Source organism: Pseudonaja textilis, chromosome 9 (assembly GCF_049901715.1).
Source record: "Pseudonaja textilis isolate UNSWEBS1 chromosome 9, rPseTex1.2, whole genome shotgun sequence".
Taxonomy (NCBI): Eukaryota; Metazoa; Chordata; class Lepidosauria; order Squamata; family Elapidae; genus Pseudonaja; species Pseudonaja textilis.
This window is the reverse complement of record NC_141998.1, coordinates 3,190,185-3,205,370: the sequence shown is the minus strand read 5'-3', so window position 1 is coordinate 3,205,370 and position 15,186 is coordinate 3,190,185. Positions and strand designations below refer to the sequence as shown.

At 47.4% G+C, this 15,186-nt stretch overlaps 1 protein-coding gene across 1 annotated transcript in view; it reads right to left on the bottom strand.

Annotated features, from left to right (window-relative positions):
• SEMA4C (semaphorin 4C) overlaps positions 1-15,186 on the bottom strand; it is a 90,885-nt gene that overhangs the window by 31,303 nt on the left and 44,396 nt on the right. The window contains exons 3-4 of the mRNA XM_026715109.2: positions 1,962-2,110; positions 926-988 (exon numbers count right to left, since the gene is read on the bottom strand). Of these exons, the coding sequence (XP_026570894.1) occupies positions 926-988; positions 1,962-2,110 (212 nt within the window). The remainder of the gene's footprint in view (positions 1-925; positions 989-1,961; positions 2,111-15,186) is intronic.

The window sequence follows — 15,186 nt, the reverse complement described above, 5'->3', positions numbered from 1 at the left end:
GAGCGAGAGAGAAAATCACAAAATCGGGCACAACAACTGCCTTCGTTAGTAACAGAAATTCTGATTCCAATTGTGGTCGTAAGCCAAGTCACTATCTGGAACCAGCCTTCTCTGGTATCCCTCTGGCATCCTGCAGCCTACCTATAGCATAATTCACTGTGTCTAACGGGGAAGGATGAATCAACTGGGGATCTCCCATCTATTTTTAATGAAAGTTACTTCTGATTAATGAAGAAATTACTCTGGGCTATTTAAAATGATATTAAATATAAATGATTTGATGAAAGTAAGTGCTTCCAACGCCAGGACTTTCCAGAATAATATTAAATGATTAGCAGGATATCCGTGCTTCGCTAACAAAACTATGTTATTGAGCTAGTTTTGGGGGAGGAAAATGGGGGCAGGGGGGGAGGAATTCTGCCTTTGCCTACTACAATCCATCGGTATTCATCTGGCTAGCGTCCTGTCACTGTGTGAGAGAGTTGAGGGCTGTTTGGAAACTGAAACAGTATTTGCTGCGTGAGCAAGAAGGAGACAGCAAGGACCCTGGGTGTGGCTTAGCTCAACTATTCTGTACTAAAGCTGCTTGGTGCTGCTGTGAAACTGACACTCCTCTCCTCTGCTTGTGTTTTGCATTTGGAAGAGATATTTTTTTCAGGTGGGGAGGGGGAGTAGAACTCCAAAATGGGAGCTTGCCACCAATATTTTCTTAAAGCGCTTAAACAAAAGGCAATTGCCCCCCTGCCTGCCTGCCCCACTCTCACACAATCAAACTTCCTTCTCATCAGTACCGTACCACATAAGATCTGGGGGCTGGACTAGAAGATCTCCAAGGTCCCTTCCAACTTCGTTTTTCGAGGTTCTAATGTTAAGGGAATTCAACAGAAGGAAAAGACCAAATGTGGAGTTTCCAGAAAGCGCTTACCTGATTACTTCTGCCTTTTTGGATGCATTCTGCTTTCCTCTCTTCTGGAGCCTCCCAAAGTATCTGCCAAAAAAACAATTATTCCTCTTTAATTACCCTCTGAGCAACAGCATTTGAAGGTTGACCCCACCCTGTCTCACCAACTTTGGGTTGTGCTGCCAGTGTTGACGGGAAAGAAGGCTGATTTAGTGCCCATAAACCCCAAAGGGACCTGCCCTTCCATTAATGACCACTGGCGACAGGCAGATCCTATTTATTTAACCAGGAATTAAAAACAGTGAGCAGGATCAATCCCTCACAAGTCTAAATCCACCTGCCTCTCGTAAATCTTGACCTTGCTTTTTAGAGGGAAGTGTTTTGTAGGCGTGCACGCCGAACCCATCAACCAAGGAAATTGGTGGGTTTGAAACACATCAGGCCATCCAAAAACAGGATTAAAAGAGAGGAAAGCCAGCACGGGGGATCAAATACGGTCGCTGCATCTTTAAGGAGACTTGGTTTTATGCTGGCTGAGGAATTCTGGGAGTTGAAGTCCACAAGTCTTAAAGTTGCCCCTCTGACATAGGGTCTCTTGCTTCAAGGTTGGACTTGAAGATCTACCTTCAAAATCCCTTCCGACTCTGTTACTATGTATTCTGCACCTTCTGCTTCTAACTCAGGGTTTTTCAAACTTGACCATTTCAAGATGTGAGGACTTCCAAGTCCCAGAATTCCTCAGCTGTCATGAATTCCGGGAGGTGGCCCACACATCTTAAAGACAAGGGTCTTCAAACTTGGCAAGTTTAAGACTTGTGGACTTCAACTCCCAGAATTCCTGAGCTAACGCGACTGGATGAGGGATTCTGGGAGTTGAAGTCCACAAGTCTTAAAAGTGGCCAAGTTTGGGGACCCCTGCTCTAACAGTCAGAACTAAATGGAATCCCGTTTGCTGAGGTGTTGTGGAACCGGTGTTGAGAAATAAGTCCTTGCTCCAAACCTGGCTTAGGACCTTCCTTCGTTGACCCAGTAGTCCACCCCCATTCGTTCTTCTACTTACCGCTTCCTCCATCTCCATGGTGCTGATGCTTAAGGCAAAGATGGCTTCCCGGGCTCCAACGTAGAGCAGGCCTTTGCGGTCGGCCAAGGTCAGAGTTGTATAGTTGGACACTCCTGCCATGGAGAAGCGTTTGGTCCCTTCTTTCAGCTCTACAAGAGAATGGGAGACAACCTTGAGAAAGTGGTCTTTTTTTTAACAGACTAATGACCTTGGAGGTCATCTAATCCAACCCCTCACCCAAGCAGGAGACCCTACACCATTTCTGACAGATGGCAGACCAGTCTCTTCTTGAAAAATTCCAGTGATGAAGCTCCCACAACTTCCGAAGGCAACTTGTTCCATGGATTGATTGTTCTCACTTGTAGAAAATTCCTCCTTATTTCCAGGTTGAATCTCTCCTTGATCAGTTTCCATCCATTATTCCTTGTCTGGCCTTCAGGTGCTTTAGAAAATAGCTTGACCCCCTTCCTCTTCTCTGTGGCAGCCCTCAAATATTGGAATCCTGCTCTCCTGTCTCCCCTGGTCCTTCTCTTCCCTAGACTAGCCAGGCCCAGTTTCTGTAACCGTTCATCGTATGTTTTGGTCTCCAGTCCCCTAATCATCCTGGTTGCTCTTCTCTTTCTAGAGTCTCAACATCTTTTTGATAGAGTGGTGACCAAAAGTAATGCAGTGCTCTAGGTGTGGTCTTACTAAGGCTTTATAGAGTGGTATTAATACGTCCTTTGCTCTTCATTGTATCCCTCTGTTAACAAATTTAGCATTTGCTTTTTGGGCTGCTGCTGCACACTGCTGGCTCATATTTAGCTGGTTGTCCACTAAGACTCCAAGATCCCACTCACAGTTCCTGCTGTTTCACCCAATCTATAGTGGACTTTTGTTTTTTCTTGCCTTAGTGTAGGACTTTACTTTTCTCTACATCCAATTTCATTTTGGCCTTCCCTTTCAGTCCCAATTCCATCAACAGAAAACCCATTGAAAGGGTCTCCTTGTCCACAAAACTTCTTCATTGTGAGCAGATCTGTAGGGAATCCTTGATTGCACATGTCTATCATGGTGTGGACGTCCCAGCTAATTCCCCAATAATGTCCAGCAAGATAAGGAGATTGTCAGCCTTCTGTTTTAGAAAATTCTACTTGGAGAACTGTGCCAACTTGTCTTCCTTGCACTGTTTTACGATCTTTTTGGTGTTGGGTGGTTAACCATATCTGCCTGAGCTTTCATGACTGATCTCCAAATAGGAAATTAAAATTCTCAGTCTGGCTATGGAGATTCTCTATTATCCAAGTCGTGGATGTTTCTTCCAAAAGGCCACTGGACTTTCTTGGTTTCTCCCCCCCACCTCTTAGAAAATATTTCACTTCTCATCCAAGAAGCCTTTTCAGTTCAGAACTGAAGAAGCATCTTGGATAATAGTTATAATATACTATAACTGATTAATTTTGAATGAGTAAGAGAATGAATATAACTTAGTAAGAATGAGATATGTTTTTAAAAGATAATAATTATAAGGTCAATAATAATATAATTTTGAACAATATGATATCAAATGTTGATTAGAATTGTTTATAAATGTATAACAAGAAATGTAGAACATTATTATGCGCACAAGATATATGCACCCAACCGACACACTGTAACATTGAAAGATGGTTTTATTTGTTGTTAAAATAAAAAAAACAAACTTAAAAAAAAAGCATCTTGGATGAGAAGCAAAATGTTTTCAAAGGAAAAAAAAGAAAAACCAAGAAAGTCCCATTTGCCTTTTGGAAAAACCATCTTTGGGACAAAGTTCCCCGAAGTTCTAGCTAGCAGGGCCAGAGATGAAAAACCTGGGATAAGATGTCCACACATCCACGCAAGGTTCAGCTAAGCCTTGCTTGTTTTTCCACGTTCGCCAATATCACCTGCATGAACATTATTTTATTTATAAATGCATTAATGAGTTTTAGAGGGGGAGACTCGCATTTTAAATAGCAATTCTGGTTTTTGATATTGGAACTAGCAACTATTCCTTCCTAGTTTTCCTGGGACTTTTGCTGGATGACATGGAGCGTGGAGATGAAGGACATGTTTTCTAGGACAAGCCTTTCCACACCCTTGTCTTGTGGCCTTTCTAAACAAGAACAGGCTTCTACATGAATCGTTGTTGTTTTTTAATTCACCCCGCCAAGGGTTCTTGGCTCTGTATCTCAGTACCCCAGCATGCTTCCTTCTCCAGCAGCAGAAACCAAATTAATATAATTGACAAGATTGTCTCCAAATGGTCCTATTTTGCAGCAGCAAAGATAATCTCGCTCTAGAAAAACCAGTGTGCTGGTTTCTACATATTCCTGCAGAAAGCAGCGAAATAGTTGCTGCAGCTACGGTGCTGGGAATTTATTCATTTATTTATTTTTCATCTGGAGGGGATATTCAGACCACGCATTGTATTCCCTTTCTCAAAGAGGGCCCTCGCATTTGCGTCTTTAAAAAACAATATTTTTTAAAAAAGGTTTACGAAATCTCCTTAAATGTCTCCAATTTCAGTGGGAGTGAATCGCTTTTTTATTCCAAAAGTCTTTTTAATTCAAGGGAATGGCAACCTTCCATGAAATGACGTGCTTGAAACCAGAAACTTTTTAAAACGGTAACTTTGCAAGCTTTAGAATCTATAAACAACGACATTTGCGTCGAGGAATATAAAACGGGGGCAGAAAAACAATGCTACAGGAACAGCCTCTTCTCCGTTATTTTAAATGTCACCAGGGATTTACAATTGGGCAGGGATCACCCGACGTTGGGACACGGTGCCGCAAATTTCCTTCTTTTTAAAGGAAACGCATCCCCCAGCTTTAAAAACTGAGCAATGGAAATAAAATGGTTATAGCTAAGAAGAAAACAGCAGAAGGAGGAAAGGGTGAGGTTGGATCAGAGGTAGTATTCAGCAGGTTCTGGTCAGTTCTGGAGAACCGGTAGCGGAAATTTTGAGTACTTTGGAGAACTGTCAAATCCCACCTCTGACTGGCCCCGCCCCCATCTATTCTCCGCCTCCCACTGAGTCCCAGCTGATTGGCTGGGTCTTCTTTGGTTGACCTGCACAGGAGAACAGAGCTGGAAACCAGGTTAGTGGGGTGGGGTGGGAAGGGGGATTTTGCAGCGTCCTTCCCCTGCCACGCCCACCAAGCCACGCCCACAGAACCGGTAGTAGAAAATTTTCGAATCCCACTTCCGGTCGTAAGACTGAAAAATGGTCATAAGTCACCTGTCCAGGTTCAAGACCCAGGTGCCACATGACGGGGTGAGTGCCCGCCCTCCCCTCCAGCTCCTGCCAACCTAGCAGTTTGAAAGCATGTGAATGCGAGTAGATAAATGGGTACCACTTTGGTGGGAAGTTAACAACGCTCTGTGATGTCATGCTGGCCACATGCCACAGAAATGGTCTTCGGAGCGCACTGGCTCAATGGCCTTGAGATGTGCCTCCATGTAGTCAGTAACGAGTTATCGAGTCATGGAAATGGGGTAAGGAGCAGCCATTCTAGTTTTCTTTGGGCTAAGCGACTAAGGAACGATTAGATGGACCCATCGTTATATCCATTCTATGAATTGGTAACTCTATGGTGGTGGACATTTTAAGGTAAGATAAGCTTTATTGTTGTTTTTTTTACTGCGAGCACACTGGCCCACATTAAAAATGAAATTCTGCTGCCTGCTCTGTAAAGAAAGTATATATCTACCCATACCCACACACAACACACATATACACATGCTATATACATCTATTATCTATTCTCTCTCTCATCTATATCTATATCTACCTACCTACCTACCTATCTACACCAGGGTGGTCCAACTAACTCAAGGCCCATGATAGGTCACGTGCTGGACATGCCCAAGCCCAGTTTAGCGAAGGGGGGAAACGTCACGTGATGCCATCGCCGTGACGATGCAAGTTTCACGCCCCTGATCTGCACACACACACACACCCCTACCCATGCCCATTAGTGTACGTACATACATAATATAATATAATCCTATGAATACATAACGGAAAGAGGAAGCTTGAGAATTCACAAGGTTGATACTGCATGGAACAAAACTGTGACCGAATCCGGATGTTCTGCTTCGGATGCCACGATGCCCGCTCCCTCCCAGAAGGTAACAAGGAAAACAGGTTGTGAAGGGGATTGTGTAGAGTGCCACACAATGCTGTGGACCCCGCTCAAGCATCGCAAGAGCATATCCATGTCCTGGATAGAAGGGAGTGAACTGCCTATAATCTCTTTTGCCGTCCTCACCACTCTCTGCACTGCCTTCCTGTCTGGAGCAGTAATGCTTCCAAACCAGACCGTAGTGCAATAGGACAGGATGCTTTCAATCGTCCCTCTATAGAAAGTGGCAAGGACCGGGGGAGGGAGATGAACTTATCTTGTGCGACGCAGAAAATGCAGGTGCTTCTGTGCCTGTTTCACCAGTGTCTCGCTGTGGAGCGACTAAGCCAGCCTACTCGCTAGCTGCCCTCCCAGAAACTTGATGCTGCTAACCAGCTCCACAGGTGAATCATTAATTCACAGAGGTGTGTGGCTGTGCCTGCCTTTTCCGAAAGTGACAACAATCTCTTTAGTTTTTCCAACGTTTGAAACGAGGCTGTTTTCACTACACCAGTTCACCAAGCCCTCTTCTTCTTCGCAATCAGCACCCCTCATTGTTATACTGAATAAGGCCCACTGCTGTTGTATCGTCCGCGTACTTCACAACAGGGCTGGCGACAAACCTGGGCAGTGGTGGTGGGATTCAAATAATTTAACCACCGGTTCGCCCAGGGTCAGGTTGGCAGTTGTGGGGATGCGTAGCTCATCCTCATCCTCCAACTCCGTCGTACATGTGGGACAAGCCTCCTGCGATGGCCAAGCTGGGCGAACCGGTTGTTAAATTACCACGCTGCGATCAAAGTCAATCCTGGGTGCTACGTTGCAAGGGGGAAACGGGTCACGGAGCGGCCGGCAAGAGGAGGAGGAGCAGGGAGAAGAAAGAGGGAAAGCAGCTATCTCCTTCCCTTGCGCCCGCCACTCCGTTGCCGGTTTCTCCATTGCAGCGTCCAGGATCCACTTTGATAGCTGGGGGATGGGTCATTTAACGACAGGTTCTCCTGAATTGGTGCAAACCAGCTGAATCCCACCACTGGTCCTTGGGTCAACAGGGTGAACAACAGTGGACTCAGGATGCAGCCCTGAGGAGAATCTTGTGCTCCAGAAAAGGATGTGAGAAATATTCATCCCAATTTGCACATCTCCTTTTGTGAGAGTGCTCGGCACACTCTCACCCAAATCCAAGTGTATCCACCACCTCCTGATGGATATTCCCCGTGCAGTGTGTCCTCTGGGGCTCTTCTTTATCAGAAACTGTCTAAATATTGTTCACAAAGAGGACCAACTTCTCCGGCCGTGGAGCTCGTTTCAGTTCCGAGGGAGTTTGCTTTGCATTGCGGGCAAGTCTTCGTGACCTCTTCAGATAAGGATTTGAAACGTTCCACTTTTTGAATAAAAAGAAAAGGATAATGAAGTCTGTTTATGCAACAGAGGCCCAGGGCAAGGACGGGGCTGCCAAACCAGCTCTGGGGAGGGGAAGCCAATCTTAGGAAAATAGCTGCTCTTTTCTTGGTCCCTTCCAGTGCTTAACCACAGCTGTCTACAAGCGCACTTTTTGCAAAGCTGTGATGTTCGCCTGAACACAGAAATCAGCCTGACTGTTCTTTGGATGGACAGATCCGGAAGCTGAAACTTCAAATATATTTGGCCACCCAATGAGAAGAGAGGACTCCTTGGAAAAGGCCCTCATGTTGGGGAAGATGGAGGGTGAAAGGAGAAGGGGACGGCGGAGAAGGAGATGGGTAGATAGTGTTATCATGCAATGAACATGACTTTGGGCAGACTCAGGGAGACAGTAGAGGATGGAGGGGCCTGGTACGCTGTGGGCCATGGGGTTACAAAGAGTCAGACACAACTTGGTGAGTGAGCAATTTTCCAAAGCACCTGTAGGCCAGACAAGGAATAATGGATGGAAAGTGAACAAGGAGAGATTCAACCTGGAAATAAGGAGGAATTTTCTGGCAGTTAGAACAATCAATCCATGGAACAGAAGTTGCCGTCAGAAGTTGTGGGAGCTTCATCCCTGGAGGCTTTCAAGAAGAGACTGGATCGCCATCTGCCAGAAATGGTGTAGGGTCTCCTGCTTGGGCAGGGGAGGTTGGACTAGGTGACCTACAAGGTCCCTTCCAACTCTGTTAATCTGAATGTTTTGATCACTGATATATCAATTAGATTCTATAGAATGTTTCTACCATGAATTCAGTTTCATGAAGTGATGAATAGGAGGGAAAAATAAATAAAACAGCACAGCAGCAGGGATGCAACCGTGCAACCTCAACATTCGTTTTCAATGTTCTGCCTGATGTGAATGAATCCCTGGAAAAGGATATTTTTCTCAAATTCGGCACTGAGCAGACTTGAATCTAACCCAGAGGTGGCATTCAACAGGTTTGGACTGGTTCTGGAGAACCGGGAGCAGAAATTTGGAGTAGTTTGGAGAACCGTCAAATCCCACCTCTGACTGGCCCCGCCAATCCCATCTCGTCTCTGCCTCCCCTTGAGTCCCAGCTGATCGGCTGGGTCTTCTTTGGTTGCCCTGCACAGGAGAACGGAGCTGGAAAGCAGGTTAGTGGAGAGGGAAGGGGGATTTTGCAGTAATCTTCCCCTGCCACGCCCACCAAGCCATGCCCACAGAACCGGTAGTAAAAAATGTTGAATCCCACCACTGATCTAACCATAGGGCAGAGGTCTCCAAACTCGGCAACTTTAAGACTTGTGGACTTCAACTCCCAGCATTCCCTGACACTTTTTGATGTGTATTCCCCATTGCAACCTGCTTACTCTCTTGTAATCCCTTTCTCTACAAACACTGCTCTAAAAAGTGGCTGAGGAATTCTGGGAGTTGAAGTCCACAAGTCTTCAAGTTGCCACGTTTGGGGACCCCTGCCCTAGGGAAATGCAATGGAAGCGAGTGGAACCAAGCCCAGGTGGTCCTCGACTTACAACAAGTTCATCTAGTGACCTTTCAACGTTACCATGGCAGTGACCATTTTTCACCCAACTGTTGCAGCGTGACGTCACGGGATCAAAACTGAGACGTTTGTCAACCGACTTATATAAATACGATGGTCGTGCTGTCCCGGGAGTGATGAGATCCCCTTTTGTGACCGCTGGACAAGCAGAGCCAACAGGGCAAACCAGATTCATTTAACAACCACTAACTGAACAATGGCAGTGATTCACTTCACAAGTGTACTAAGGAAGGTCCTGGTGCCAAAAATGTGTGTAACACCTGCCTCGCTTTTAGCAACAGAAAATTTGGGCTCAATTGCGGTCGGAATTCCAGGACTACCTGTAGCCGCCCCCACCCCACATACACACACACAGTGAAACCCATGATCCACCGTCTTTCCTCCTGGCAAGGAAGGTTTATCCAGCAAGCCAGCTTTGCTCGCAAGATCCGTCTCCCAAGCCCAAGGGTGAAAGTTAATCTCCATCCTGCTTGTGTTCATAGCTCACTGATTAACAAATTAAGTTTCTCTGTAGGCCACCAGAAGCTACAGAGCCAGGGTAGAAGGAAGGGGCGAGACCAGTGTTGTTGTTTTTTGTTTTTTTTTCTGGGCAAAAACAGAATGAAACCCCAGGGAGCCAAGGCACCATTTAAGGAATTTAAGAGGACGTCACCCGTTCAGACTAATAGCCGGACACCACGGGAGTTTTTGGCACAAGGAGTCAACTTAGTCAAAAACGTTTCTCGTTGCTGGATCCCCGAAGGGTCACGCCAGGCTACCACATACAAGCTGCAGGGAATCAAGAAAACATTCTACCAAATCCTCCTCCTTCCAAGGAATATAGCAATAGCACGTAGCACTTATCTACCTCTTCGTGGTGCTTTTACAGCCCTCTCTAAGCGGTTTACAGAGTCAGCGCATTGCCCCCAACAATCTGGGTCCTCGTTTTACCCACCTTGGAAGGGTGGAAGGTTGAGTTAACCTGGAGCCTGGTGAGGATTGAACTGCTGGCATTTGGCAGAATTAGCCTGCAGTACTACACGCTAACCACAACTCCTTTCCTTCTTCCTCCCTCCCTCTCTTCCCCAAAGCACTTAGACTTATATGCCGCTTCACTGTGCCTTCCAGCCTTCTCTAAGTGGTTTACAGAGTCCACCTCTTGCCTCCAACAACCTGGGTCCTCATTTTACTGACCTTGGAAGGATGGAAGGTTGAGTCAACCATGAGCCAGTGACAGTCAAACTGCTGGCAGTTGGCAGAGTCAGCCTGCAAGACTTCATTCTAACCACTGCACCACCATGGCTGTAATTTAATGGAGCATGTGCAGCAATAGCTGCTGAATTAATTAGGGCATCCATTGGAACCCTGACACTAGCAATAGCATTTAGGCTTATATGCTGCATCACAGTGCTTTACCTCCCTCTCTAAGCGGTTTATAGAGTCAGCCTCTTGTCCCCAACAACCCGGGTCCTCATTTTACTGACCTTGGAAGGATGGAAGGTTGAGTCAACCTTGAGCCTGGTGGGATTTGAACTGCCAAACTGCAGGCATCCAGCAAAGAGCAGAAGTACTGCAATACTACATACTAACCACGGCTCCACCACAGCTCTATGGTTTGTGTATGGGGACAGGAGGGGCTGGTTTGGACTCTAACCACTCTATGTTGTCCATGGGACTCTGTCTTTGACGCTGGCCACAGAGACGTTCAAGATTCCCCTGGCTTTGCTCTCTGAAGACCTTCTGGTGAGATAGGAGGAACCTCGTCCATCTGTCAGAACAGGAGGGTTGAACTCAATTTCATTGAGGGCTGGATCAACATTGTAGTTGTCCTCAGGGACCAGGGGAGGGGCATAGTCGGAGTCACTGCAGCTGATTGGGTATGGCTTGGGGGGACAATTCTATTATTCTTTATTCTGGAACTCAGCGGAGCAGAGTATCATATAAGGTCTATAGATGCCACTCTATAAAGCCTTGGTAAGACCACACCTAGAATACTGCATCCAGTTTTGGTTGCCACGCTATTAAAAAAGATGTTGAGATTCTAGAAAGAGTGCAGAGAAGAGCAACCAGGATGATTAGGGGACTAGAGGCTGAAACATACAATGAACAGTTGCAAGAACTGGGCCTGGCTAGTCTAGTGAAGAGAAGGACCAGGGGAGACAGGATAGAAGTCTTCCAATATTTGAGGGGCTGCCCCAGAGAGGAAGGGGTCAAGCTATTCTCCAAGGCAGCATTGAAGGCCAGACAAGGAATAATGGGTGGAAATTGCACAAGGAGAGATTCAACCTGGAAATAAGGAGGAATTTCCTGACAGTGAGAACAATCAACCGATGGAACAGAAGTTGCCTCCGGATGTTGTGGGAGCTTCATCACTGGAAGTTTTCAAGAAGAGACCTGGACTGTCATGTGTCAGAAATGGTGTAGGGTCTCCTGCTTTTGGGGGGTGGGGGTTGTACTAGATGGCCTACAAGGTCCCTTCCAATTCTGTGAATCTGTTAATTACCTCAAGCTATTGCTGATACGCAGACTCCTGCTGACTTTTTTTTTTTCCTGTTTGTTCCTTTCTTCCTAAAAGCAGCATCTCATAACTAAAAAAGCCACAGGCAGATCTGGAGCTGAAGAAGTGCTGGAACTGGGCCACCCTATCAGGCCTACTGTCTTCCCGCTAGGCCCACAGCAGGATGGTATCTGCCTTTTCATCCGTCCTCGTGGAGAATGACACATCAGGATCAAAAACCACAGTCACATGCCGGGTCTCCGAGAAGCCTCCGTCTGCCGCGTCAGGCTTTTCCCAACCGGCAAGCTCCAGAGAGACTGGATTTTGGCTAGCTACCATCCCAGACAGCGTAGAGCAAATGGGGTGATGTCTTTTCCAAGGATCCCTCTAGACCAAGGGTGGCCTTCCAAAAATCGTTCCTATCAGTTCTAGGCACGCGTGTGCGCAGGGCTCTGCCGACACTGGAGAGGTGCCTGAACTGGTTTTTACCTCAGCTGACACGTGGCCATCAGCTTTCCCACGTGAATCAGACGAGCTTCGTTTACAATAGAGGAGGTAACGGCGGGGGCAAGTGGACGGGGCCAGTCAGGGGTGGTATTCGCCGGTTCTCTGAATTGTCAAAATTTCCACTACCGGTCCGTCCGAACCAGTCCAAACCAGCTGAATACCACTCTTATTTCATTGAGGGCCGCATCAGGGTTGTGTTTTAGCTCAGGGGTCCGGGTGGGCATGGCCAGATGTCACTCATGTTGGGGGTGCCTAGGGCAGCCTGGGGGAATCCATTGTCTCCCGTGGAGGGAGGGGAGACCAGGGAGAGCGCTAAACCCTTGTCCTCCAGAGGAGCCTTCCTGTCTCTCTCAGGCTACACAGAGGATCCGCAGACGGTGGTGCAGGCTCTCAAGAGCCCTAGGCAGCAGAAGGCAAGTGCCCGGCCATCAAGCTCCCAGTGCACCGGAACGCCACAATCCTGAGCTCCGTTTTTGGCTGCGACAGCCTCCTGCAGTGGTCTGACAGCAAAAACGGAGCTCAGGAAAGCTGCGCGTGGTCCTCCTGAGCTCCATTTTCCCTGGTAGACCGCTGCATCGGGCCATTGTGCAGCCCTCCCGAGGTCAGGTTTGTTGGCAGAGACATCGCAGGCCGGTCTCTCAATGTTTTCCACGGCAGCCCTGCAGGTCAGATCTAAGCACTCTCTATGGGCCAGGTCCAGTCCCCCGGGGCCTTGAGTTTGACACCCCTGTTCTACATGCCGACTATATGCTCAACAGCCCTTCCTACCACTTGGGAAAGAGAACACCGGGCACATAACAGCCAAATGCAGGGAAAATAATTTTCCCACGAAGGTAACTGCAACGCAACATTCGACGGCAAACATCAAGCATGAGAATACAGGCAGAAAAAAACAAGAGACAGACAGGGAGAGAATACATTGTTTTTAACGCTTGAACACCTCCATCACGGACAAACTCCCCAACGGTCAACTGCAAAAGGCAGTTTTACATGGAACAGCTTACATCCTGCGACGATATCTCTAATGCTCTCTAACAATAACGTCTCCCTATTCCAGGGCCTTGGGAAGGACTTGATAGGTGGATAATGTTGATGACGTGACTATGCGGATGCCACAAGGGTCATAAGCGCGAAAAATGGTGGTTGGTCAGTCCCTTTTTCCAGTGCCGTTGTAACTTCAAAAGGTCACTAAATGAACAACTGTAAGCTGAGGACCACTGGTACTGCAGGATTGGGATTCCCAAGACACTTTTGAGGAGCACCCGGGGTCTGTTATGAGCACCGGCAAACCTTCAGCCTCGTTTCTCACAACTTCCAGAGAGGGCTAGTATGGACTTGAGAGAGTTGAAAGAACAAAGCAACACCCTAGGAGGAAAAACAGCCCCACCCACTCTGCGCCGCTGCCTCCAGGCTCCCCAAACAAGCCCAGGGTAGCCTCTCTTCACCCGTGTGCTGACACCTCCTGTGGTAAGACCCCGCCAGCCTTTCGGCCAACTTGAACCTCTCAAGAGGCAGCTAACGTCCCAACCAGACCCCTTGCAGAACAGTTTTCAAATCCAGGTTTTGCACACACACACACACAAACACCTGGACAAAAACCACCAGGGAAAAAGGATTAAAGCCGTAAGGGGGGGCCAGGCAGGGTGCCGGCTCAGTTTTGCCAATGCCCCAAAGTCGATGGCAAGGGTGGGACAGACAAGCAGGCAAGGCCAGCCAAGTCGCACGTGGCACAAGGTGTGCGACACTTTCACCCCACCCCTCTCACCACAGCCGCTCCCTACACATTTCTTGCCCTCCAAGAAAAGAGGGAGGGAATCAGGGGTGCCACGCCTGCCCTTCCCGCACCCCAAAACAGCTTTGCAACCTCTGCCAAGGCTGCTGACTCAGCAAAACAGGAGGACTCGATGGGTGGGACCCAAAACCAGAAGAGCACCCAAAAAACGCCTGGGTGTGCAACTCCCTCCTAGATACAGAGGACCGTGCAAGAAACCAATTCAGCCCCCCCCGCCCCCCAAAAAATCTGGACTCCAGTTGCAAATTATGGGGCTCGTGCGATCTATGCCGACAGCCACATCTCTCTTGCGTTGTGTGGTCACATGTGTTTAGATTGCACAACACACAACTCGAGGTTGTTGGGTTGTTGTTTTCTTTTAGCAAGCTAAGTGAACCACACCACTACTTGGCTCAATTGTTGCAGTCCTGCACCTGGCAGGGAGGGAGGGCTGGAGTAGATGATCTTTGTGGTACCTTCCAATGAGGTTCATAGTCTATATCGGAGCGCACGGACCGCAAAAAAAAAAAAAACTAAGGGGGAACATTCTGTGTAGAAAAGCCAAATGCTGGAAATGCTGTTGACTTTTTGATTGGCAATGAAGCGCAAACCACCAAATCTTTACACTTTCTTTACTCCTGTTCAGTGGGCCACCTCACCCTAATTCTAAAGAAGTCCCAAAAAATACAATAAAGTCTAAAAAATTCTTTAAAAAAAACCCTCAGGTATCTTCCAAATATGCCGAAATTTGGTATTTGGTATGAGCCACGGTGGCACAGTGGTGAGAGTGCAGTACTGCAGGCTATTTCTGCTGGCTGCCGGCTGCCTGCAATTTGACAGTTCAAATCTCACCAGGCTCAAGGTTGACTCAGCCTTCCGTCCTTCCGAGGTGGGTCAAATGAGGACCCGGATTGTTGTGGGGGACAAGAGGCTGTAAATCGCTTAGAGGGGGTTGGAAAGCATTGTGAAGCCGTATATAAGTCTAAATGCTATTGCTATTGCTGGCAAACTCTGCCCACTGCCAGTAGTTCGATCCTGACTATCTCAAGATTTACTTCAGCCTTCCATCCTTCCGTGGTGGGTAAAATGAGAACCCAAATGGTTGGCGGACAGCAGGCTGACTCTATAAACTGCTTAGAGAGGTCTGTAAAGAACTGTGAAGTGGTATATAAGTTCAAGTGCTATTGAGAAGGAAGGAAGGAAGGAAGGAAGGAAGGAAGGAAGGAAGGAAGGAAGGAAGGAAGGAAGGAAGGAAGGAAGGAAGGAAGGAAGGAAGAGGGAAGGAAGGAGCTGTGGTGGCACAGTGGTAAACATGCAGTACTATAGGCTATTTCTGCCAAATGAAAGCAGTTCAACCCTCACCAGGCTCAAGGTT